Below are 26,438 nucleotides of genomic sequence, written 5' to 3'. Positions count from 1 at the left end.
AGCAACAAAAAGTTTAAAAAAACGTACTATGTGAGCCATTAAAATGCAGGTTAATACAATTGATCCAGAAGAAAAGAAACAAACTGAACCAAAACTGCCATGAAAATCATAATTTTCCTGTACAAAAAATTTATTTCTGATAGATACTTATCTCCTCACTGAAAACCGGTGATTTCATTTTCCTTAAAATGATAAGTGATAGTTTAGTAGAATTAAACAGAGGGAATAACATGTATCATGAGTGTGTTAGACTCTTATTGGTAGAGGGTTGTTTCTTGATGATTTTCATGAAACATACACTGGAATCAATCACTTCCAATTTAGGGAGATAAGGGGCTTGTGGTATGCATAATTTTTTTTTTCATATAGAGAGCAGCACTGAATGACAATAGTTATTTATACAGGGTGTTCAGAGAGTCACTGTGCACTTGTATATTTATTAACAGACATGTTTCAAAATAGAATACAGGAGGTAAATATGAATGACAATTATAAACAATGTTGAAAGTGACCCCCGTTGACATCAATACAGGCTTGGATCCTTCTTATTTTGTTTCTAAACACCGCTAATAGTTGCTGGCTTGAAATAGACTGAATGAATGCTGTTATTGCTGCTTTCAAAACTGCACAGTGACTTTCCTAACACCCTGTGTAAGCAGAGGTAATGTATCATATCAGAACTTATTTCTCTTATTACTTAAGATACACAAATCACACAAGTTTCTAAAAACAATTGATGTAAACTTCCTACATATAAAACCACAACAGGCTTTGATATTTATGTGAAAAAAAAAAGATTACAATGACAACTTATGGATCAGTTTCCAAAAGCAAAAAGGGCAGACAATTTTTGTCACAAGTGAGTTGGCAGTTGGCAATGTGTTACAAAAGAATTCCATTTTGTATTACAATACAAAGAAAAGTAGTAAATTATAATAACATTTGTTATAGTAACAGTTTCAATGTGATGATCAAGTAAAGATAGATTTTATTTACCAATGTCTGATCTTCAGGTGTGTGTGTGTGTTATTCTCAGTTAATATTTGCATACAAACACTGCAACTCATAATGTACCAGATTTAGTTTTGTAGTTTATAAATATGCCTTACTGGGAAAAGACTGCATAGCACTGCTCTTCACTTTAATAACCTTAATTCATCCTTACCCATGCGGATGTGCTCCGATCCCTTGAACACTAACCATTCATAGGTCTCATCCATAACACAGATTACATTATGTTCCTTACATAATTCTGCTATCATGCCTAGCTCCAAGCATGTAAACACCTACACAAAGATAACCAATTACAACTTATTTTATAATGTATTATATATTTCCGCCTTTAACCAACAAATACTCATAAAACAAAGGTAGGTTAAAAATGATCAACAGTAGTATTTGCACTAATGAAAGCATTTTTAAGTATTATAATTTCAATACAAGAATAAATGGATATAAACATTCTCTACTTCATAATAAATATGAAAATAGGGGAAATTTGAGATTTAAACTTTTATTTACTACTACAAAAAAGTTTCTTATAAATGACTCAGTACAAACTAACAAGTAGCATAAAAACAACAACATTAAGGCAGCCTATAAAAATGAGAAACACTGAATCTAAATAATGAGCATTTAAAATATCTATGTGCTAACTAAAACCAGAGCAAGTCAAGTTCTGTGTGGTTTGTTTTGGTTTATTTTGAATTTCGTGCAAAGCTACACAAGGGCTATCTGCATCAGCTGTCCCTAATTTAGTAGCATAAGACTAAAGGGAAGGCAACTAGTCATCACCACTGACCATCAACTTTTGGGCTACTCTTTTCCCAACGAATAATGGGATTGACCGTCACATTATAATGCCCCCACAGCTAAAAGGATTAGCATGTTTGGTGTGACGGGGATTCAAACCCGCGACCCTCAGATTATGAGTCGAGTGCTTTAACCACCTGGTCATGCTGAGCCAAATGTGTTTATAATATTCAATTAATCAAAACGTTTTTAGAAGAGGAATCACTTTCTGTTGTTGTCATTAATGACTACATGAGTTTTTACTTTTTTATACATTCATTTCAACAAGCTAAATTGTATTTATATGTCCCTTTATGTGTTTAGTATATATGCGTTTTGAATTTTGCATAAATCTACACAAAGGCTATCTGTGCTAGCCATCCCTAATTTAGCAGTGTAAGATGAGAGAGAGGGAAGGCAACTAGTCATCACCACCCACTGTCAACCCTGGGGCTACTCTTTTACCAATGAACAGTGGGATTCACTGTCACATTATAATACCCCCATGGCTGAGAGGGCGAGCATGTTTGGTGCAACTGGGATTCTAACCTGGGTTCTGTATGCAGCTTAAATATAACCTAAAAAGCTTTTTTGACAGATTACATTTTGTATCTAAATAAAAAACAACAGGAACTAATCCAACATATTGTGTCAACACCTTCATTGTTTTATTATATGTAACTGATAACCTGTATAGAGATGTATTTTTAAGTGATAAATGCTAACACAACTTGTTATTTCAAGAATTCTTACATGTATTTCTCTGTACTGAAATGTGCACTACGTATGCACAAAAACCAACATGCAAGAAACAAAAAATATACTAATTCCATAGTTAACACTAACTTCAAGATTCTGCAAGCTTATTAAGTACATGAAATTATGATAACAGACCACATCATCACCAAAAAATGCCAATTATAAACATCTTGAATTCATTATATAAAAATAATAATTGTATTTAATATATTTACTAGCCACAACATGGAATTACAAAACTAGTTTACATGAATATATAAAAAAAACATTTTTTGATTAATACATACTGCAGCTAACAGATGTTGAAACTCAAAGTTTTGTCCAAAGAAAAGAATACAACTCTCAGAGCTGAGCTACAGATTTCACACTTTCATAATTAGTTTAGAATGTATCTTTAGTCAAATGTATTAGGCAATTTTTGAAAAATTTCTTGAAGGTGTTCTGAAATTACTTATAACTTCTTTGTTAACCAGATGTTGAAAAGCCATAAACCAAAGATATAATCTTCTGGCTTTGCGTTGGGGGTAATCGATCTCAAAGGATAACAAAGATGCTTGAACAAAAAGATCTCAGTTATGTTTTTTTTTTCCCTTAAGAATATTATTTTGAATAGTTTTTGAATTATCCAACACTGAAATATGGTATACCGTATTTAAACTTTTCAAACAGTTTTAAAGGCATGGCATAGAAGAGTTGTCTTTCAATCTATGCTATCATGTTTGGACATGGCTTTAAATTCTTCTTAAAGATCAGCATGTCTAACTATGAATATGAAACATTTATAATTAAAATTTTGTTTACTTTTATCCATCTTTCCTTTACTATCCATGTTTGAAATAATTCTCTAGAGTACATGCATATCCAGAATCTTTTTAATTTATCCATTGGATGATAGTGAGTCGAGATATTGTACGACTAAACAGAAAATTATGCTACACGTACCTTTCCTAGTAGATAATGTGGGGTGTTAACAATGATCATTTTAGTTTTGTTGGTAAATTTTGAAGCAAATTCTTTGGGATCTAACACCCAATCAGCACTTGATATGGAACCCTCAGTTTTATTCTGTTAAAAATATATAATGTTATGAGGTATACAAAATAAAGACATTTAGTATCATGTGTTTCACCAAAAAAAAGTTAAAATGAGAACTATGTTTGTAATGTCCACAAAAAGCAAGTATATAATTACTTTTCAGTAGATAAGTAACTTCTTTTAACCAGAATTTGCTCTAAAGAATTTCCAGCCAGAATAGAGGAAAATTAATTTTAAGACAGCTGATATGCTTTAAAACACTTTATAGTTTGACTTCTTCAAACGTTTATTGTATGTTTCAGAAATGATAGAAAAGAAGTAAATTAAAACTCTGAAATGCAGGCTAAAATATCTTAACAGTAGTAACACTTTTCACAATGTGATTAGTAGTAACACTTTTCACAATGTGATTAAAGGGATAAAATTTAGGAAAACACAAATTGGTGAATATCTTAATGATGAAATATCCTTGACCAAAGATTATAAAGCAATTAATTGATATTTTTATAATAATACATAAAGTATTTAATAAAAAAGCATGACTTAACAAATTAATTATTAAATGTACATAAAATATGGCACATATAAGAGGTTGTATAGACAGGATTTTTATAATGGCTCTCTGTTGCAGTTGGTACAGAATGAAAATTAAATTTCTCCACCAAGTGATATTATATAACACCAAACATTCTTTGCATTAATAACAAGAAATGAATATTATGAGAACCTGCACAATATAAGTATAAAAAAAGAAACAGAATGAACTCTCCAACTGCTACAATCTGGCAACAGAAATTGTATAACAAAATCACTTTCTCAATTAAAATCATCCAACAAAAATGGTAATGGCCTAACTGCAACATCAGATACATAACCAATAGAAACAAAGCATGTATTGGCTCTGCATCAGTGAAGTAATAGATAAGTTAGTCAATGTCCAATAAAGTCAAACCAGAAGCAAAACTGATCACTGAAGATTTAGTTTAAAAACTTGTAATGAGTGTGGAGCAACAGTCCTCAGGCGCCAATCAAATAGCAAAGTAAGTTAATTTAACAGTTTGAAAGCCATTCTGACCTAGCCTAGCTACGTGCTTTCACCAACTTAACAAGTCTTTTCTTCTCCTTCCTTGTTGCAAATTTTATTTTATTTGTCATTAATAATCTTCTTGAATGACTTTTCTTTAACTGCTAATTAATTTGCCAAACTTTTGTTAAACATTACAAGTCTTTCAAACCAAAAAATCAATTTTTAATTAAGTATTTTTACTAAAGGATTGCCTCTTAATTTAGATAGTCAGGATTTTTATATATGCAAAAATGGCTCGTTTGGGTTGAGAAAATATTTTACGTAGAAGAGCGAACAACGTTTCGACCTTCTTCTGTCATCGTCAGGTTCACAAAGAAAGAAAGAGGTAACTGACTGGAAGCTGATCACATGTTTGGAAAGGGTTGTGTAACTGAGTGTCGGAATGTAGAGGCGGTGTTAGATGTTTGAATATATAATTTTATTTTATTATATTTAATATAGGTATAAAGGCGTTCCTTTATATTGGTTTATTTTGGGTTTAAGTTGTCGTATAAGTAAGGCTTCTTTAATTTTGCGTTTATGTTTGTTTCTTTATTTAGTATTTGAGTATTTTCTATGGTTATGCTGTTTATTTGACTTGCAGTGTTCGAAAACGTGTGAAGGTGACTTTTTATGTTCTTTGAATCTGGTTTCCATTTTTCTACTTGTTTCTCCAATATAGAAGTCGTGGCAGTTATCACATTGTATTTTATAAATAATGTTGGTGTGGTGTTTGTCAGTGTAGTTTTTACATAGTATAGACCTCAGTTTTGTGCCTGGTTTTTGAATAAATTTGGTATTAACTGGAATGTCATATTTTGTTACTACGTTTTGCCAAATGGTGGTTATTTGTCTGCTGATTTCGGAAATATATGGTATGCAGCAGTATATGGTTTCGTGATTTTTTGATTCGTGAGATATATTTACTTTTGTTGGTTGATTTTGCTTTCTGTCTAGGTGTGTGCATATAATGTTTTCTACAGTTTGTGGAGGAAACTTATTGATGTTGATGAAGTATTGTTTTATTTTGTCTAATTCATCATTAATTTTATCTGGTAAGCATAGTTTTATGACTGTGTTTATTTGGTTTCTTAGTATGTTGAGTTTTTGTTTTGTTTCATGTGCTGAGTCCCAAGGAATGTATAGTCCAGTATGGGTGATTTTTCGGTGGATTTCTGTTTTGAATTGTGTGTCAGTTCTTGTAATTTTGAGGTTAAGAAATAATATTTGATTGCTTTCTTCCTGTTCACATGTGAAGTTAATGTTGGGATGTATAGAGTTAATGTGATTGAAAAAATTAAGTATGTGTTCTGTAGATCTGAATCCCACAACCGTGTCATCTACATATCTGTACCAGTATAGTGGTGAATGTAATGCTGTGTTAATTGCTTGTGTTTCAACTTGTGTCATAAAAATATTGGCTAGGACTGGTGATACTGGGTGCCCATGCTTAGGGCCATTTGTTTGTATATAGTTGTGGTTGTTGAACATGAAGTTTGTCTTTATTGTGGTGAATTCTATGAGGGTTGCTAATTGGTTGCTGGGAATGTCTATAGTTGGGTTAGGGTCTCGGATATAGAGTTCTAAGGCTATCTGGCAGGCTTCAGTGGTTGGAACTTCTGTAAGGAGGGATATAACATCGAAACTTGCCATTAAGGCTTTATGATTAAGTTGGTTTAGATTAGACTTGAAATTAAAAGAGTCTTTGATGAATGAGCTGGCTGATGTTACATATTTGGAGAATGCCCATGCTACGTATTTACCAAGATTGTAATTAAACGATTCATATGTGGACATTATTGGTCGTAATGGACAATCTGGTTTATGAGATGTGGGGATGCCGTATATATGTGGTGTGCGTGAGTCGGTTTTACATAGGTAGCAATAAAGTGTTTGTGAAATTGTGTTGGCTTTTTTCATTTTTAGTAGTAATTTGTTTAGTTGCATCTCGTGTGTCTTTGTTGGATTTGTGTGTATTGGTTTAAATTTGTTCGTGTCTGATAGGATGTTCTTAATTTTTTGGATGTATTCATTCGTGTTCATTATGACTATAGCGTTACCTTTATCTGCTTTTAGAATTTTTATGTTTTTCTCTTGTTTCAGGTTTTTAATGGGATTAATGTCTCTTTTTGTAAGATTGTTTTTTTAGCTTTCTGTTTTGTGAAATTATGTTGATGGTTTTGTGAGAAAATTCTTTGAGAAACTCGTTTAAGATGTTTTTACGTGTTTGTGGAAAATATAAATTTTAAATTTTTATGGAACTTTTAATCAAAAGAAATATTTTATAATGAAAACAAACATTTTGTTCCCTATTCTATATTCTGCATTAAACTTCCTTAAACTGGAGACCTGTGCACTATTGCGGTGACTGCATATTCCTGGTATCTGAATAAATACTATTAATAGTATGATAATTGTCTGTACTTAAGAGGCTATTACAAAGTAATTTTGATTTTATCCATATTCTCACACTGGTTTCAAAATTGAATTTGTATTTAAAGTTTCTAAAACTCACCTTCAAAAGTGGTACAAAAACAGGAACACCACCTGCCATTTTAGTAATGTGTACATAGCAGTCAAAAAATGGTTCTATGATAATAACCTAGAATATATTAATGTGAAATAGTTATTCCAACTTGCAAGACTTTAAAAAATTATATGAAGCTGCAATATTAAAAAAAACTGTGAATTTAGTTTTTTATAGTAACATATGAAGAACTGTTTTACTTCTGAAAATAAAAATTACATTTAATTATTAAGCTGAAAGTAATTAAAAAGTTTGAAAATGAAATGCAGCTGAAACATATGACACAATATAGTATAACAAATTACCTTCGTTCTTCATAAAAATCATACAATACTCTCTATATTTGTTTCAGAATTACATTATGAGCATTCAGACTTCAATTAATGACTTCAGTGTTAGAATTTTGGACAGTTTGTGTACAAAAATTAAAAATAAATCCAGTGTAAAACATGAAAAAATGAAACTTTGGAATGTAATGTTTTGCAAACCAACTCATATTTCATACTGAATGTATCCCATACATATAGAATTGAACAGAATTTCTCCAGTTGAAGCTGATTTTCATGCTTGCCTACAGCCCAGCTTCTATTCAACTATTCATGAACTAATTATTACTGAATTGAAGTAAGAATTTTCTTTCATAAAAGATTCCCATATTATGGCTAGCATTTCTGATAACCACTTTCTCATTAAAAGAGAGAAAAAAAAAAGATTAAATGTATAATGTATTAAATGATTAATCGTGTGTATGTGAATTCTTAATGGTAACTTCTCAGTAAGAAATGGACTCTTGTGGTTTACATCCCCCCCATCAATTTAAGTGGGGGGGTATGGTGCATACAATCATCTCCCCCTACAGTTTGGTCTGTTGAATTGTTTTATTGCATCACAGGCCTATAAATTGTGTGTTTGTTCTTGTGATTCTTGTGTTCTTACCAATCAAATTACATTATTAGGCCTAGATGTAGGCTTTTTCAGTAGCCGAAATGTACATCTTTAATATAGGCATGCTTCTAAGCTTTTCGATCTAAGCGATAGTTCGTAAGTATCAGTCAGTAGGCCTAAGTATACATGCAAGTATCATGGCAACAAGATTACTCTGTGACTGCATGTTTACAGCTTTCAGGTTCACGTAATCAGAGATTACCAATTTGCAAATTGAACAGTCCACATAAGTGGTTGCAAAAATCATCCCCCCCATCAGGTGTAAAAAATCTACACCCCTGCATACATACATACACATCTATATATATACACACATTTAGATATTTTCACTTTATAAAGAATCCCCAAAGTTCCTTTATTCATTAATTGGTATTGTAAAAACTCTTAAACATTCAATCACTGAATAAGCTATGTACAAATAAGTTTAAATCAACTGTAAATTTAAGCAGAGCACACAGGTTAAAAGGTAGAAAGGTAAAATTTAAAAACTTATCTAGGTATTAAGAAAGCCAAATTTTTTCCCTGAAACACCCAAGATTAGTCAATTTCAGAATGTGAAAAAAAAATCTGCAATAACTTGTTTTTATAATAAATTCCACTAGGTAGTAGAAAGACAATTCTCAAAGCTTTTCTACCTTAATTAAAATTTAATAGAAAGAAGGAGAAGCCAAAATTATCATTTTTTTCATAAGAAAAATGTATACAGAGGTTGAGAATATCCTATTAACAATTTTAGCACTGCACCACATTGTTACAGTCTACAATGCCACATCTGGTCAGGTTCTGTCTGAAAGCTGTGCACTTAAAAGAAAAAACAACATAACACTGCAAAATAGCTTCTACTGAACAAGGCTATGTCATGTTAAAAGCACTCCATGGCTACCTGCAGGCTTTCAATAGCCTGGCAATATAGTGTCTGACAACAACAGCTTTCTAGCTCCTGGTTCAGCAGTTTAATTTCAGAGAAATTATTACACACTATATTTGTCAATTTGACCAGAATTTATTCACATGGAATAGCATTACTATCAATTTAATTCTTTAGCTACTTGAGGTATGTAACACATGAATAATAAATATATCTTAAAAACAAGTTGCATGCATTTCACTTGTGTAGTTTTTCCAGACAAAAAACCTACTCACTTATGTTTTATGTAGCGTATTGTTCCTCAAGGAAAGAAGCCTTTTACAAGATGCTGCACTTTGATCATCATGGCTATATTTAACTTATTTTCAAAGATAAAAAATAATTACAGTAGAGGTACAGGATATAATTGTTTGGAAATAGAGAAATTAACTTTTACTTCCCAGTACTTTCAAAAGAGTAAAACTTACAAAATTATACAAATATAAACTGCAACAGTATTAAATCAGTTTTTAATGTATTACTAAAAGTAATTAAACCTTTAAGCCAATTAATTATAATTCTATAAATCTACATGTCAGAATCTCTTACTATACCAAACATCTTTTTAAAGATTACACACACCACAGTTTCTTGTCTTGACTCACATGTTTTACATACCTCATCTCCTGGGTTAATTAGGGCCATTACGGCACAGTGAAGTGCTCCATAAGCTCCTACAGTTACTAAAATCTCTTTGAACGAGTCCAGTTCACGACCAAGCAATTTTGAGTACAGTTTGCTTAAAGCATTCACCAACCTTGGGTGACCCTGTTGAAAACCACAAATAAAAACATAATTGAAACTTCAAAGAAACACAGTAACTGAATCAAAACAAGTAAAACTGCTTAAATGTATACACCTTAAAAAAAAGTCTGTGTTATTATTATTATGAATACATCTAAGTTAAAAAGAAACATGTGCATGATTCAACATGTATCTGAAGATAAAATACAATTTTGTGGCTGTAAAAAAAGAATTTCACTTTTTTCTAGCATGTTTGTTGTGTATCATGATAAGAAAGTTACAATACATACCCATAACATATTTCAAAGTTTTATTTTCTTAAATATATTTTTTTGGTGTGTTCAACACATGAACTGAATTTTCTAAGGAATTTGTAGTTTTAAAATGATGGAGTACTCAAAATGTGTGATGCCTTAAAACTACTTCAAAATACAAAATGATAGAAGTGTATATTTTAAACTAGCAAATGATCCTACATTTTGTTTAAACTGTACTGCACCTTACATGAAAAACAAAGGAATTAATCTCTCATGCCAGTGCTTATGTTCTTTAAACAAAGTGGAAACTGAACAATGCATCTTTGGTAAGTAAATTGTACAAGGATTTCAGTTATTATGATACGTACAAGTAACTTATCTCTATGAATAAACATCAATATGTGTGCGCACCTGTCCCTTATATAAGATATTTCACATTTCATGAACAATCATCACAAAATCTGTGTTGCTCCCCATATAATTTCATTTGATAGAAGTCCTGAAAACAGTATGTCTTTCTTTACAGTATTTGTATCTCTATAAATTTTATTACACTTTTAATCTTTATTAAGATAAAAAAAAAAAAATAGAATCACAATTTCCTATCCTTTGTTACAAATTAATTTTTATTTTCCTAGTTAAATAGACAGGTACTCAGGCTGGTCAAGTTAAATAACAGCATTTTTTCTACTCTATGAACATTAAATGTAAAATACAACAAGGAACCTTTCCAACCACTAAACGTATTAAAAGAAAAAACAAAACAAAACAGTCCTTATCATTCAAATAATTATTATGCTTTCTCTTAAACTCCCTTAAATTTTCTGTATCTAGCACATCTGAAGACGACATATTCCAAAAGGAAATTGCCAAATGTTAAAAGAATAAAACTGTCTCAGCTGAAGATGAGCTCCTACCCTGTGAAAATTTATATTTATGTCTCTAGTCTTACCATTTTCACCATCAAGTGTGAAAAAACATCAATGCATCAACACTATTAATTCCTGGCTTTAGCAATCTTAAATGCTATAATACGGTCACCCCATCTCTTCATTTTTTAAGAGAAGCAATTTCAAATATTTTGGCTTAAGTGTGAACAAGATTCTGTTTGGTACACTTATATCTAGAAAGAATGTAGTGACCCAAATCATGCAAAATTTATGAAATTGATTCCAAAAAAATATAAAAGTGGATAAAATGAAAAGTATACGCCCATAGTTGTAGAATGGCTGTGGTGCAATGGATCATACATGGCAAGTCAACTGCATCCAAAACCCATACTGCTGGAAACCAACATCCTCACAAGGGCTTTGGTTGAGGGTCATACCATCAGTTAGCCAACCACAATCCAAAACCCAAAGGAATTTACACCTATGTGGGGGTAGGAAAGAGCATTATACTGGTAGTAAGTCAACTACATTCCATTCCAAGACCCAGTCATCTGGTGGGGATAGGAAAAATGATCATACAGTCTTAGCCTCAATTCACGAGACTGGAGGCAATCTAGTATTTGATGAATTTAAATAAACAAAATAAATATATAGTGTATATACTTTATGTCCCTTAAAAGATACACAGTGAACATAACTAATTATTTCATTATTAAATCATGCTTTTGAAAAGGATATATATGTTTCAGCTGTTGTTCTTTCTTGTATACAGAGTACATGTTGTATGGTATCATCTAGCTTGAGATGGTCTTCGGGTGGGGCCACAAATGATACAATAAAAGAGAGGATTTTTCTTGACCAGAATAACTTTAATACATGTATGGTAAACATCAAAAGGTCTACACACACACACACACACAAACACACATATATATATATATCAAATAACTGGATTAAAAATGTTACACTTATATTTGTGTTAAGTAGATAAAAGTTATTGAAATATTGTGAATTTACAATCACAGTTTGTGTCTGTCATACTAGTAATGTAGAATGCAAATAGAGAAATTGATTACATTACATTAAAACGACTTTAAGAGTCTTAATCACTCTATTACAGTGCATGTCACCATGACTGGTCGTGCTCTATCCGATGACCATGCACCTTTTACAATAGCTCTAATAGTTTCCATTAAAAAAACTATGCCATAAAGGAAGAACACGCTTCATACTTACAGCTTTTGATAATACGTCCAGTGCATAACAGCTTCCTAAGAACAATTTCTAAAGTCTGACGTAAGCAGTACCTATATGTGTATGGAACAGCTGATGCTATAGTTTTCCTATACTGAAAATATATTTCTAATAGGTGCTTCTCATGAGCCTTGATCTCTTATGTACTTTACAATCAAATATTTCAACTGTGTCTCTCATGTAAATCATCATGTGACAGCCCTTCCCCTATAAGAGTGCAACACAATCTCCTGATGCATGTGACTCCCTCTATTCAGTTCTACTGAAATATCGAGTTTTGGTAGAAAATCAAAGCACCAGTTTTAAGTGGGGAGGAAGAGTAAGAAGTGCTAGAGAAGGTAAGTACCTCTCACAAATATATTTTTAGTATAGAAAACATTATACCTTCCATTATGGTACATTACTTCCTCTCACATAAACAGCTATAATTCCACATGGAATAGGTGGAGGAACCAATGTAAGGGAGAGAGTGAAGCATTCCTGTAAAGCATCCAAAGAGAAGATCTTTATACTAGAAGATCACACAACTTCTGTACCAAATATGCTCTTGGAACCTGCTTATTTGACAGCACCCCTGTCCTACAGAACTGTCTCGTCCAAGACAGAACAAGGTTAATTAAAAGAGAAATATGTCAAGACCCCCTAGAACCATAGTGGAAGCAAAACAGATCTCTCTCTCTCATCGTTGAATAAGTGATTAAAGAGGACCTTGATCATTTATTAAGGCATTTCTAGCAAGTCATTGCCTGAAACAAGTGGTCCAAGAAACTCTCTATACGAACCTATTCCTTCCATTGATGTTTTAACTGTATCTCCAAGAAATACTGCACGACCCTAACAGTTTCAAAAATTAAATCAAAAGTAAATGAAGAATTTTTCTCCAATTGCTTTTCTAAGTCATATTTTGTGGAACATGAACATTAATATTGAAGTATGCAAATATCACATAAGATATCACTACAGAAAAATAAAGCATTTCTATAAAATGTTTAAACTTCCCAAAGTTTTATACTGGGACTAACAAAAACCAGTTGATTGTGTCCGAAATTCAACCTGAATTGTGACCTTTTATCTACTATTTCACAAGATGGTTGCAGTACATTCTACTTTTCTTTGTGTTTGGACTGTCAAATGACTATTATATGGAATAGTAACAATCATTTGTTCTGATGCCCACTTTCTGATTGGTCAACTAGAGAGACAAGGTGCTTTGAAAATGCAATTATAAAATTTTCAAGAGAGGCTGTTTGTGACCTTCAATGAATTAATTTGTTTTCAGGTTTGAGATGTCAAGACCTACTAACAAAATTCAGACTTTAATTTGCTCACTTGAATGCAGTTTACTTTACATTGTTACCTTCTTTACGAATCAATTCCTGCACTTCATTTTTCATCATCCTTAGAAAATAATGTCCTATTTCACTTTGTCTTGAGCACCTGAATAATTACTAAAGTGTTTTTTTTTTCAAGATTATAATATAAAAATAATTTTTCTGGTAATAAAAGAAAAGATATCAAGAAAGTTCATTAGAACCAAATCTAAATTGGGAATTAGCACAAAACATTTACTTCCTAAATGTCGACATATGTATACGCAAGTATACAGTCATGTGAAAAAGTTAGGACACCCTATGAAAGCCTGTGTATTTTTGTAACATTTTTGGATATATAGACATTTAAACTTAATTTCAACAATACTGAGAGATTACAGGAATATAACTAAACAATTAAAATTGAAGAAACGACTTTTCAAGATCTTCTGTAAATGTAATTCTACAAAAATGCATATTCTAACTGAGGAAAAAGTTAGGACACCCTAATCTCTAATACCTAGTGTTACTCCCTTTGGCTGAAATAACTGCAGTGAGACGCTTCTTGTAGCCATCTACCAGTCTTTGACATCAGTCTGAAGAAAGTTTGCCCCACTCCTCAATGCAGAATTCCATCAGTTGTAATATGTTTAAGGGGTTTCTTGCATGTACAGCCCATTTCAAGTCACCCCACAGCATCTCAATGGGATTAAGATCTGAGCTTTGACTCGGCCATTCCAGGACTCTCCATGTCTTAGTTTTCAGCCAGTCCTTGGTGGATTTACTGGTACGTTTTGGATCATTGTCATGTTGCAGGGTCCAGGACCACTTCAGCTTTACTTTTCTTACAGATGGTCTCACATGATCCTCAAGCACCCTCTGATACACAGTAGAATTCATGATGGATTCTATGATTGTGAGCTGTCCAGGTCCTGCTGCAGTAAAGCAGCTCCAAACCATGGCACTTCCACCTCCATGCTTCACAGTTGGTATGAGGTTCTTTTCCTGGAATGCTGCATTTGATTTACACCAAACATGTCCTCTGTTCTGGTGTCCAAATACTTCAATTTTGGGCTCATCTGTCCAAAGAATATTATTCCAGAAGTCCTGGTCTTTGTCTACATTCTCTTTGGCAAACTTCAGTCTGGCCTTAATGTTTCTCTTAGAGAGCAAAGGTTTCCTCCTTGCACACTTCCCATGCAAGTTAAACTTGTGCAGTCTCTTTCTGATTATAGAGGCATGCACTTTCACATTAACAGTAGCCAGAGCCTGCTGTAGGTCCCGTGATGACATGTCAAGGTGTTTGGAGACCTCTTTTAGCATGTTGCAGTCTGCTCTCGGGGTGAACTTGCTTGGACGATCAGACCTGGGCATGTTGGCAGTTGTTTTGAAAGCCCTCCACTTGTTGACTATTTTTCAGACAGTGGAATGGCTGATTTCAAAATATTTTGGGATTTTTTTAAATCCCTTACTAGACTCATCAGCTGCTACAATATTCTTTCTGAAGGCCTCAGACAGCTCTTTTGCTCTCACCATGGTGCTCACTCTCACTTCAACAGTCAGGAGCACACCAAACTAAATGTCTGAGGTTTAAATAGAGCAAGCCTCATTCAAAATGCTGAGTAACGATCTTCTAATCATGTGCACCTTGTGTGATACACCTGTGTGTGAGTTGAGCCATTTTACATGGGAATAAATGTGGGGGTGTCCTAACTTTTTCCTCAGTTAGAATATGCATTTTTGTAAAATTACCTTTACAGAAGGTCTTGAAATGTCTTTTCTTCAGCTTTAATTGTTACTTATATTCTTATAATCTCTCAGTATTGTTAAAATTGAAATTAAATATCCATATACCCAAAAATGTTACAAAAATACACAGGCTTTCATAGAGTGTCCTAACTTTTTCACATGACTGTAAATGGTAACAATTTCATCTTTATTAAACTAGCTAAACACAAAAACTACCACTCTAGTTATCATGGCTAACTTTCTTTTTGTGTCTGTATCATTCCAAAATAATACTTAGTGTTTACAAATTAAGATAAACTCTCCTGTCGAAAACACAATAAAAACAAAAATATATAAGTTAGCAACTTAAATATTAAATTTCTTCTTGAATGAGATAATGTAATGAGTATGCTTTAGAAACCTGATATATACTAAAAGCTATTTTCTTGGATCTTTATGTTGACTTCTACACATAAATTGTCATTATTTCCTGCACAGAACCAAGAAACTTACATAACCCCGAGTGTATTGGTTCAGAAGAATATTTGGTCCAGTGACAGCTTCACTCAAAGCTTTGGTAACAAACTCTGGAGCTACACAATCATAATTTCCTGCACCTAAGTTTACCGGATTTACTTCCAGAGAAAGTTGTATGAGCTCCTCCCTAAAAGTACAATATAAACTTATTAGTCACACTTATAAATAATTCTATCTAAATAAAAACTCTTGGAATCAAATTCTCTGCAGGTGCATGTCTATAAATAATTTCCTTACTGCTATAATTTTCAACAACTATACTTACATCTAGGATGTCACTTTGTACAATTTGCAATTCCAATAGTATACAGGATTTAAACTTCTTAAAATTTATGCACTAAATCGAACAATGCTACAATAGATATATATATTTTAATCTTTAAGTGAAGATACTTGTTTTTAAGTATTTAAAAGTTACATGTATTTTATGATAAATGACTTATGTGTTCACTTCAATAAATGATTCTGTAAAGTATAAATATCTTTATATGTATATGACCAATATAAACACAAACACATTATATATGGCTATGTTATGAAATTTGTGGGTTTTTAAAATTAATCCTGGAGTATAAGGTTTTGCTCTAGGATGTAGCAACTGATATAAAAATATGTCAGTTATTAAATCAGGTTTTATCATCATTACTAAAACTGGTTTAATGATATTCTTTACTCAATATTCATGAGATGAAGTAAAATATATATATATATATATATATATATATACATATTTATGCTGATCATACTGTAAGACACTGTTAACTTTTATAACAGAGCACATCTGAAAAACATTACTGTAAAGGAATATACTCCAACACTGAGGCTTGAACCCAGAACCTGTGGATAATATAACCAAACTATTTATGAGTACAAGCCCTCATTGTAAGGCTTTTAAATTATGAGTATGAACCATATATTATACTTGTGATGATGTTTGTTACAAACATTGAATTAATTGATTCATAATATGAATTAAAATAATAGAAATAAAAAACATATATATGTGGATTTAGTTAGACTTGTAATTTCATTGGTAGGTAGTAAATCAACCCACTAATTGCCTGACCAAAACAATACAAAGTATAATGAAGTTCTTACTCATAGTTATAAAGCCTTATGAATAAAAACAATTGTGTTTGGTTGTACTCTTGGAATATCAGATGAATAGAACATTGACCCTATTAGCCAAGGGTTCTGGGTTCAAGCTCCAATCCTGAAGTTTCATTTCTCTTATTAACTTTTCCACTTGCAGTAATGAATATCAGAAAGTTTATTTTCCTTGATTCATAACATGTATTAACATACATCTTAATGGATGGGATCTAAATATCATGTCAGCAATATTAAATACAAGAACCCTATCACAGACTAAACCACTACTAACACTTTATAAGAAACAAATTACACACAAATATCATTATGTACTGTACTTCTCACCTGAAACTTTCTTGTACTCTTCTGAGACGATCAGCTGCAACATTACTCGTAGTAAATTGCTATAAATATTTTAAAGTTAATACAAATTGTTATCATGTCTCATATTAAATCATTAAAACTTCATATTCAATAACTGAGAATATTCATTATTCTGTGAAAAAATATATATATCCCATAATATTAACAAATGTCTCCACACAAGACATGGCATTTATTCCATTGGCTTTGTCAGGATATCAGAACAGCACAGTGTGTATCATTTGTTATGAAAGTTCACTAAATATTGATATAAAAAAAAAGTCTCCATACTAACCATTTTTTTCATATTAATTTAACAATTTTCAATATAGTTCTGGTCCATACACAAGAATTCCTGGAAGTTTCATAATAATCTGAGTTTAGGAAGAAAATACGATGGCAGTAGCAATAAGGAATACTGAAACAACTGTCAGACTTGTAAAAATTAGAAAATGAATAGAGCAACAGATTTCAGAATCCATATTTGACACAACTAAAAAATCCTGACAGATTTGTTGCAATCAGAGGTTATGAAGTTAGAAAACTTTTGTTACAAACAGACACACAAGTCACCTTCAATAGATATTAAGCTGTTAGATTTTGGTTAGTTTAGACAACATGATGGAGAATTATGAAATTTTGAAAAATATATTATTCAAACCATGTTTACTCAACTGTTTATGAAAATATAACTTTGTTGTACTGATCCTTTTAGGGGTGATAAGAAATTTGAGAACATAATGGATAACAAAAATTATAAATATATAATGTTATCAAATTGAAGGATTCTTGTAACAACAAGACAACATAAGAGTTCATCCAATAAAGACATTTTTTGGTAACAGTCAGGATTCAGGAGAGTGTTTCTGCTTAGGCTCTCATATCTCTGTCAGTAAAGCGCTAGCCTCAAAATATTAGCATAAAGAGGGGTTCTGGGTTTAAACTAATTAATACAGAATTAATCACATTCTAACATGTTGTGTGCCAATTGACATATAGATATTGTTTTAAAAGTCCACATCTAAAAGTTTAAATACATTCATAATGATGTACAACACAAACCAAATAAATAATCCTTGAAATTTATGACAGTGACAACAAGGAATAATATCTGTTATTCCCTTGTACAGTTTTTATGTCCAATCTTATAATTTAACCAATGAAATGTACTTTCGAGTAGGATGAGCATAATTTGCTTAAAGCATAAATCTTCCTGTATAAGTTAATTTCAAAAATATGAAACTTTGATTTATGTAGCAAAGTAATGAATGTATTATTACAGTGTAACATTAAATGTTTCCTTCATCCTTTAAGCTATTTACACTACACTGAAAACCATACATCACTGAACCTTATCTAACTGAGTACTCTGCTGTACGGCCCGGCATGGCCAGGCAGGTTAAGGGTTCAATTCATAATCTCAGGGTCATGGGATCGAATCCCACTGCACCAAACTTGCTCATCCTTTCAGCCATGGAGGCATTATATGTGATGGTCAATCCCACTATTCTTTGGTAAAAGAGTAGCCCAAGGGTTGTAAGTGGGTAGTAATGACTAGCTACCTTCCCTCTAGTTACACTGCTAAATTAGGGACGGCTACAGCAGGTAGCCCTCATGTAGCTTAGCGTGAAATTCAAAAGCAAACAAACTCTGCTGGACATAAAATTATGTTTAAAAAAATTTCTTGTACAAAAAAATTTTCACTCCTTTTGGCAGAATGGAAAAACACCAATTTCAAACACTAACAGTAACACTACTGAACCATCTGTTTTGAATTAACATGTACCATCCAAAATAGGGGAAGTTAAAACAATGCCTGAATAGCTTATCTTCAAAACAGATAATTTTTGACATTTGCCATGCTCTTCCCAATACCTGCTAAAGTAATTGGCACAAGCTCAAGTAAGCAAATACACAGATGAATGATTAGTAGTTGTTTTTTTTCAGAAGTAACATTTAAAGACAATAAAAAGTACAAATTAAGTGGACAAATTAAAAAATACAATATATATTATTGTGTATGAAAGAAGATGGAATATTAAGTAAAACCAAAAATTCCTGTGGTATATTTAAAACCAAAAACAATGTAAATTTAAAAAATGTCATTACTTATGACACTGTTTATTGTTTAAAGGAGATCACAAGACTAAAATTAAACACCTATCTAAAATGATGTATCTATTAAACAAAATAACAATGCCATGAAAATAAAATGTGTGCAATTGTGACTTGGGTGTCAAATTACTTATATACTGGCAAGTCAATCCTTTGGAGTAAACAATTACAAATGGGAAAACTATGACAATAACTATGGTCAAAATATTGGGTTGAGGAATAATTCGTGAGCGTTTTTTCAAGTTAAACAAATATATTCATAAACGAAACGCTTTCACAAAATATTTCATGTCATTTGGTAGATAATTTTTTGCTCTAATACATGGTGTGTTTGATTTTCATATGTCTTTAATTTTTGCTTTCATTTTCAGCTCATTAAATGGAATGTCAAATAGACAAAATCGAGCATTTTCGACACCATCTGCTTTTTGCATTTAATTTCTTGCAATTTCGTTTAAAACAATGCATACTATATACCTAGGTATTACATGAAATAAAGTATCATAATAAATGTTTTGGGTGTAATGTGTTCATGCATTGAAGTATTGTATAGTCTTGCATGTAATGCTTGAATGAAAGTATTTAAAAATGCTCACGAATTATTCCTCAACCTAATATCTTCCTCCTCCAAGTATAAAAAAAGTGAGAAAGTCAATTACTGCTTGTAGGTTTGATCTTAAAAATCTAGTCAAGCTATTTCTCCTTTCAAATTGCCAGTCAACTGACATATAGCCCTAACTTGATGACAGGCTTTAAATCCACGTATACAGAAGACAGGTAAAAGTTTGATGTAACTAGCAAAGATTAATTTGGGCAGTTTGACAAACTCATTCTTTTGAATATTGACATGACCATGAAACTAGAAAAACTGGATAAAGACAGATTGAAGTGAAAAGTAAGTCAGTCATTTATGGTTGTCAAAGAACCAGGTGAGGACAAATAAGCAATTACTGGGCTTTCAATGAACTATGCAAGTCAATACTGATGGTACAATAAATGTACTTAATTTCTATATTATCCATGGTTAGCAAGTTTGTAAACAACACAGCAGTGGACACAGAATTTGTAGAGAGCATTCTATGAACAACAACAACAGAGTTGCAAGAAATCATGGCAGATCCCACAGAGTAACCTATTTTGAGCCATCTATAAAAAACTAATACTGAAGGATATCTTAAGAAGAACTCATTAAAGAAAATCTGATGCTTCAATCAAGAGTATCCACATTTTTCAGACATCTCAATGAATAATTGCAAAGAAGAATGGGCTAATCACTGGATTATGAAATGCCATCCAATACAACCAATCTCATTCAACTTTTACTAAACACAAAGGTAAAAGGTAGAGATATTATTGTCTTCTATATTCTGTCACAGGAAGATTTAAAATTAAATTCACAAAATCTGAATCAAAATATAACTTTCAATCACATGTTTCTCTTCATATCACCAAATATCACTCTTCCTTTCTGCTTAACTCATAGCATCACCCTCTTCCAGAGACTGGTATGGCCAGGTGGTTAGGGTGCTCAACTAGTAATTTGAGAGTCATGGGTTCAAATCCCCATCACACAAAACATGCTTGCCTTTTCAGGTGTGGGTTCATTATAATGTAATGGTCAATTCCACTATCAGTTGGTAAAAGAGTAGCCCAAAAGTTGTAGGTGGATTGTGATGACTAGCTGCCTTTCCTCTAGTCTTACACTGCTAAATAAGAGGCAGCTAGCCCTTGTGCAGCTTCATGCAAAATTAAATACAACACAAATCATCCTCTTCCTTTCACTTGCTTTTTTTTTTTCCTACCATTTTTCACTTTCATCAAACTAGATGCACATCCCACTTCTTATTTTGCTTTATTATTTTTCCAGCAATTCTCTTTCCTTTTGCAACAGATTTCTTCATTCTTTCTCAAATCTACATTTTCAAAACTACATATGTCATCAGGGTTGTATCAATGTCTGATGCCACCTTGCATAACATATAAATTAAGCACCACCAGCCGAAGGCAACCCATTAGTTTTCTTTGTCAGTCAACCAGGCAATCAACATTTACATCAAGCTGATACTGTGTTTAAACTCGATGCTTACACTACCCCCTGTATGTCAATATATTTACTATATTTAAAAATTTTGATCAGTCCATTTTATGGCTTTCTATCCAATATTTTTGTTTAAAAAATGCTTCATCTTTATAAATATTTCTTTGACTATTACAGTTATGAGTTTTATTTTCATCAGTTGTTATATTATTCCATACATAAACTATTCACTTCAATTAGTTTTTGTCTGTGTTATCTTTGGGTAGATCTTCCCAAACTTTGTTCTTTATTCAATTTCCTAATAAAGGTTGCATGATTTTTCTTAAAATATGCAACCAAAGTTATTTTACTAGAAAAACTTTTGTTCTTTGGGTTTTTTTTACTTCCAGTTTTTACAATGTCTTCAATCCAGATGTGAAATTCTTCTAATATTCACTGGTACTAAGTACTGGAACATATATTTTAAGGCAGTAATAATATTAGGACTTATTTGAGCTGCTATGCACCAATATATGTATATTTTAAGAGCATTCATTCATTGCCTTTTCTTATATTTGCATCTACATTTTCTTTTTTTTTCAAAAGCTGGTCCACATCACCAAGCGAAATACCTCTATTTTTTTTATTTCACCTCTGCTTCAACCATTTTCAATGTTTTCTGCACATTTGCCTCAGAGTACAGATAAAGAAGCAATGATAACGTGCAATCCTGTCTAACTCCTTTTTCGTATCTCTCTTTCTCCATCTTAACTATCCAATATTCTGACCACAGAGGCCTGTGATTGTAGAGAAACATCACAAAGCTGTCTTTTTCAATAATTTCTACTCAAGGTTTTCTAACCATCTACCATATTTCTCTTGCTTTTTCCAGTTAATAATTATTGTTATCTTTCTAAACTAAGCTACTCACTCTTTGGTTAATTTATTCTACAAACTGTCAATGACCTGGATTCTAACTAATTTTATCTACTGGTCTGGCGAAATAAAGATGCAGATTAACTTGATTATCTTATAATTAATAATTTAGTACAAACTACAGTTTTGAGTAGGGTTGACATTAGAGATTAAAAAAACAAAAACTACGGATTATTACAATATTAAAATAAACTGCATATCTGAGTAGTGGTTAAACTACACGTTATTATCAAAATACGTATTCAATAAATGTTATTTGCTAAGAAAGTTAATATTAGATTTAACCCATCAAATACGAACTTACCATAGCGCTAATACCACTTTATTTCTCGTAGACTACAAACAAATAAGAAACAAAATTCATGTTGTTCATCAAATGCATTTTCACACTAAAACTTTCCATGACGTAGCATCCACAAATATCGTATTTTAACAGATGCTAAGTTTTCATAAATTACCGTTGGACTATGTATTTAACTGAATTGTGCATAAACACTTACAGGCGAAGTTAGCGGAAATTATAGTGGCCATCTTGTTGGTTCATTACTAATTCCGCGAATGCATTCATTCGTTCATAAGAAATGAAAATTTTAAATTAAAATTGTCAGACCTTATTTAATATCACGTAACAAAACTAACTTTAAATGTAAGTGTTCATAAATCCTGGAACTTTATCCTAATTTTTTTCCATATAGTTCGATTCTACTACTTTACTTGACTGTATAGTCAAGTTCTCAACATTTTCGGAGATGAACGTATACTTAAGTATCTTTTTACTGAATCAATCATTGTCTAGGAACTCGTTACTTTCATTACAGCCTTGGTCCATTTAGTCAATTAGCAGTGTCAGAATTCATTATGTAGTAGCTCTCAAACTACTTAATTGCTTCTGTCGATCTGTTTCTATTTCATTGCAATTACAGGCTTTTTTTTTTTTCCTGAAAATCTTGGGTTCACATTTTTATCCCGCCTATGCTACAACCAGCGGTCAAGGAACACGATGAATAAACACCAGGCACGCCGACAGGGGTAAGGGGCAAAATGTGCTAATTAAACCTGATTATGCCGTAAAACTGGCAAACCTTTGTACTGTTGTTGTTTGTTGTTTTGAATTAAGCACAAAACTGTACAATGGGCTATCTGTGCTCTGCCCACCGCGGGTATCGAAACCCGGTTTTTAGCGTTGTAAGTCCACTGAGCCACTGGGGGGCAACCTTTCTACTATATCTTCATTTGAGCATAAAACGTATAGGTATCGGTTTTTCTTTACATACAGACACTTGATACATAAAGAAAGATTGTTTGTTTGTTTTTACTTGTTTTTTGTAGTTAAGTATAAAACTATCTACATTCTGCCCACCAGAGGTATCGAAACCTTGCTACACTTTTACTGACGAATAGTGGGATTGATCGTCACATTTTAACGCTCCTATGATTGAAAGAGCGAACATGTTTGGTGTGACTGGGATTTGATCCCGTAACATTCAAAATACGAGTCGAGTGCCTTAACCACCTGGCCATGCCGGACTCCTTTTTTAATAACTGCTTTGAAACATTTAAAAAAAGAAAGAGAAAATGGGTCCGTGTTGGTTATAGATGATTTTGATAACCCCCGCAGCCGAAACCTCTTCTATTATATTTTTCACGTTGCAAAATTTGATCTCCAGCATAATATACTATGATCTCCGCTTTCGAGACCTGAAAGCTTTAAAACCAAAATCACTGCAAATTTTGAAATGGATTGAACCATTGTTTCGACAGGACGTAGTTTGTAGTTTTCAATAACCTGAATCTAATGAATGTGTTTTGTATATAATTGTAACAGTTGACCAAGTAGCAGGCCTGTGTTGCTACATTGGTAATATAAATAAGTTTATATCTATTGATATTTTACTTTCAACATATTATTAGTAATATTAATAATATAACAATATAAATACAGTAACTTAGGCTTAATCACAGTAGCGTTAATTAACGTTGAAAGACAACAAGAGAACGTTTGGTCGATGTAGGAGTCCTTTGTTAAATCAAAGTAACTGCATGTACCACATCTAGTCTGGTTAGTTGTTTGAAGTTAAGCACAAAACAACACAATGGGCTATCTCTGTTCTGCCCACCATATGTATCTAAAACCCATTTTTAGCGATATAAGTCCGTAGATATAGCATTTTGCCACCGGGAGGCCATCTGGATTGAAGAAAGCTTTTCCATACACTAACCAACTCGTAATCTGAAGGTCATGGATTCGAACCCCCGTCACACCAAACATGCTCACCACTTCAGCCGTGGGAGCTTTATAACATAACGCTCAATCCTATTATTCGTTGGTAAAAGTGTAGCCCAAGAATTGAAAGTGTGTAGTTATGACTAGCTGCTTTCCCTCTAGTTTTACACTGCTAAATGAGGGAAGGCTAAAGCAGACAGTCCCTTGTAGCTTTGAGCGATATTAAAAAAAGAAAAACACCAAAACTCCAGTTAAACCAAATTTACATTTGTGTCTCATGTACATAAATTTCAAAAGATTAGCAAGAGAGGGTTTTCTTCAATTGAAACCATAACAACTCTCAAACACACTTTTAAAGTGTATTAAATGACTTTACAAAGCACCTTTTACCAGAGTTTCCAAAACATTTCCTATTACTGAGGTAAGACTAGTATACATGTGTTTATTGAGACAATTCTTGCCACCTTCCATGGAAAGAGAAGTAACATCAGATTGATCAACTTCTGCTCTCGCTCGTGACTAATTACTCAAGGACTTAGTAAACGTTTGAGAAATATTACTGTAGTGCAACTTAATCTAATTCGGTAATACTTATATTTTATTAACCTATTTTTTTGTATACACATATTGCAATCAAAATAACAGTTACCGTTTATCCTCATTATCTAGTAATTCTATTCCCATGGTACCTCAATATAAATTACCTTATCTGATCACACAGGAAAAACGAAACAATTACATTCTTGACTTTTCTGTATCAAAACACTATTGGAAACTTCTTGGCTTTAGGTTCAACAATGGAATATATTATCTCCATGATCATAAGTTTCAGTTCATTGAATTTTCTTTGAAAGTCTTGCTTCTCACTACTGCCTGCAAGATATTTTGTGTTTCTGTGCAAATGTCGATGCAATAGTGAAAACATTAGATAGTAAACATCATCCTCAAAAATGGAGACTTTTTATTGACTCATCTAATGTTAGTCTGAGATCTGTGTTTTTGTAAAATGGAAACACTAAGCTCATTTTGTGAACATAAACCTCATCAAAACATGCAGATTATACTTGAAGCCATAAAATACGATAATCATAAGTGGAACATATGTGGTAATATAAAAGTTATTACTCTTCTGGTAGGCCTGTAAAATAGGTAAACCAAACATTGTAGCTTTTGTACCACCCAAGATTACAAATATCATTTCAGAAAGAAGGAATAACCAGTGAGAGAGAATTGCATATCAGAGAAACAAAATATCAAATATCAATCTTTAGTGAAACCTCAAATTGATTTTATTTGAAGATAGTAATAGTAACCTGATATATATAACTTATTATTAGGGAGTTTTCGTTTTATTCCCTTACCACTTCTGTTATTAACAATACTAGTACATATATCTTCTTCAGAGTTTTGCTCACAGCTCCTATTGAAACGTAGTCTTGTCGCAATGTTTCGCGCAGAGTATCCTTGAAAAGTCAGTGTTTGTAGTTTTATAGGATTTGTACTTGTGTGGCACTTTATTGTGAAGTATAGTTATTATAACAAAGCAGTTGACATTACTGAAAACAACTATTTCCCAGACAGAATAATATTTTCAAACACTGGGAGAGAAAATAAGACTATTTAGCTAAGTACGGTTTGACTTGAAAACCTTAAGTTATTTATATATGATAATACTAGCTGGTCAAAAGTTTAAGACCATACCAAAAGAAGACCTAAACAGGGTAGGAAATGCCCAACAAGAAGTCTCAGTAGTGAGTTGCACTACCGTCATTGCGAATAACTTCAAACATTTGCTTTAGCGTGGTTGATATAAGCGTTTGCAGAAGGCTGGCTGGAATGTTATTCCAAGTGGTGAAGATGGCTTCACGAAGAACATGCACTATTTGGAATTGACGTCCATTTCTATAGACTTCCCTTGCCATCCACTCACAAACGTTTTCA

General features: G+C 32.4%; 1 protein-coding gene across 18 annotated transcripts in view; it reads right to left on the bottom strand.

Annotated features, from left to right (window-relative positions):
- The window catches only part of LOC143248888 (kynurenine aminotransferase-like), an 85,675-nt gene extending 62,432 nt beyond the window's left edge, over nt 1-23,243 (bottom strand). For 4 of the 18 annotated variants that reach the window (XR_013027249.1, XR_013027250.1, XR_013027248.1 and 1 more), the window contains exons 1-7: nt 22,578-23,240; nt 17,188-17,246; nt 15,727-15,877; nt 9,649-9,798; nt 7,167-7,253; nt 3,493-3,615; nt 1,166-1,286 (exon numbers count right to left, since the gene is read on the bottom strand). Coding sequence is in view for 13 of the 18 variants with exons in the window: in XM_076497785.1 (XP_076353900.1) it covers nt 1,166-1,286; nt 3,493-3,615; nt 7,167-7,253; nt 9,649-9,798; nt 15,727-15,877; nt 17,188-17,246; nt 22,578-22,580 (694 nt within the window). In the remaining 5 variants the exon portion in view is untranslated. Of the gene's footprint in view, nt 1-1,165; nt 1,287-3,492; nt 3,616-7,166; nt 7,254-9,648; nt 9,799-11,241; nt 11,403-15,726; nt 15,878-17,187; nt 17,247-22,577 lie in introns of those variants that run through there. The other 14 variants (XR_013027252.1, XR_013027251.1, XM_076497786.1 and 11 more) reach the window with 6 other exon arrangements.
- Nucleotides 23,244-26,438: the final 3,195 nt, after the last annotated feature.

The sequence above is a fragment of the Tachypleus tridentatus genome, chromosome 4, assembly GCF_004210375.1.
Source record: "Tachypleus tridentatus isolate NWPU-2018 chromosome 4, ASM421037v1, whole genome shotgun sequence".
NCBI lineage: Eukaryota > Metazoa > Arthropoda > Merostomata > Xiphosura > Limulidae > Tachypleus > Tachypleus tridentatus.
This window is presented reverse-complemented; position numbering and strand designations above follow the sequence as displayed.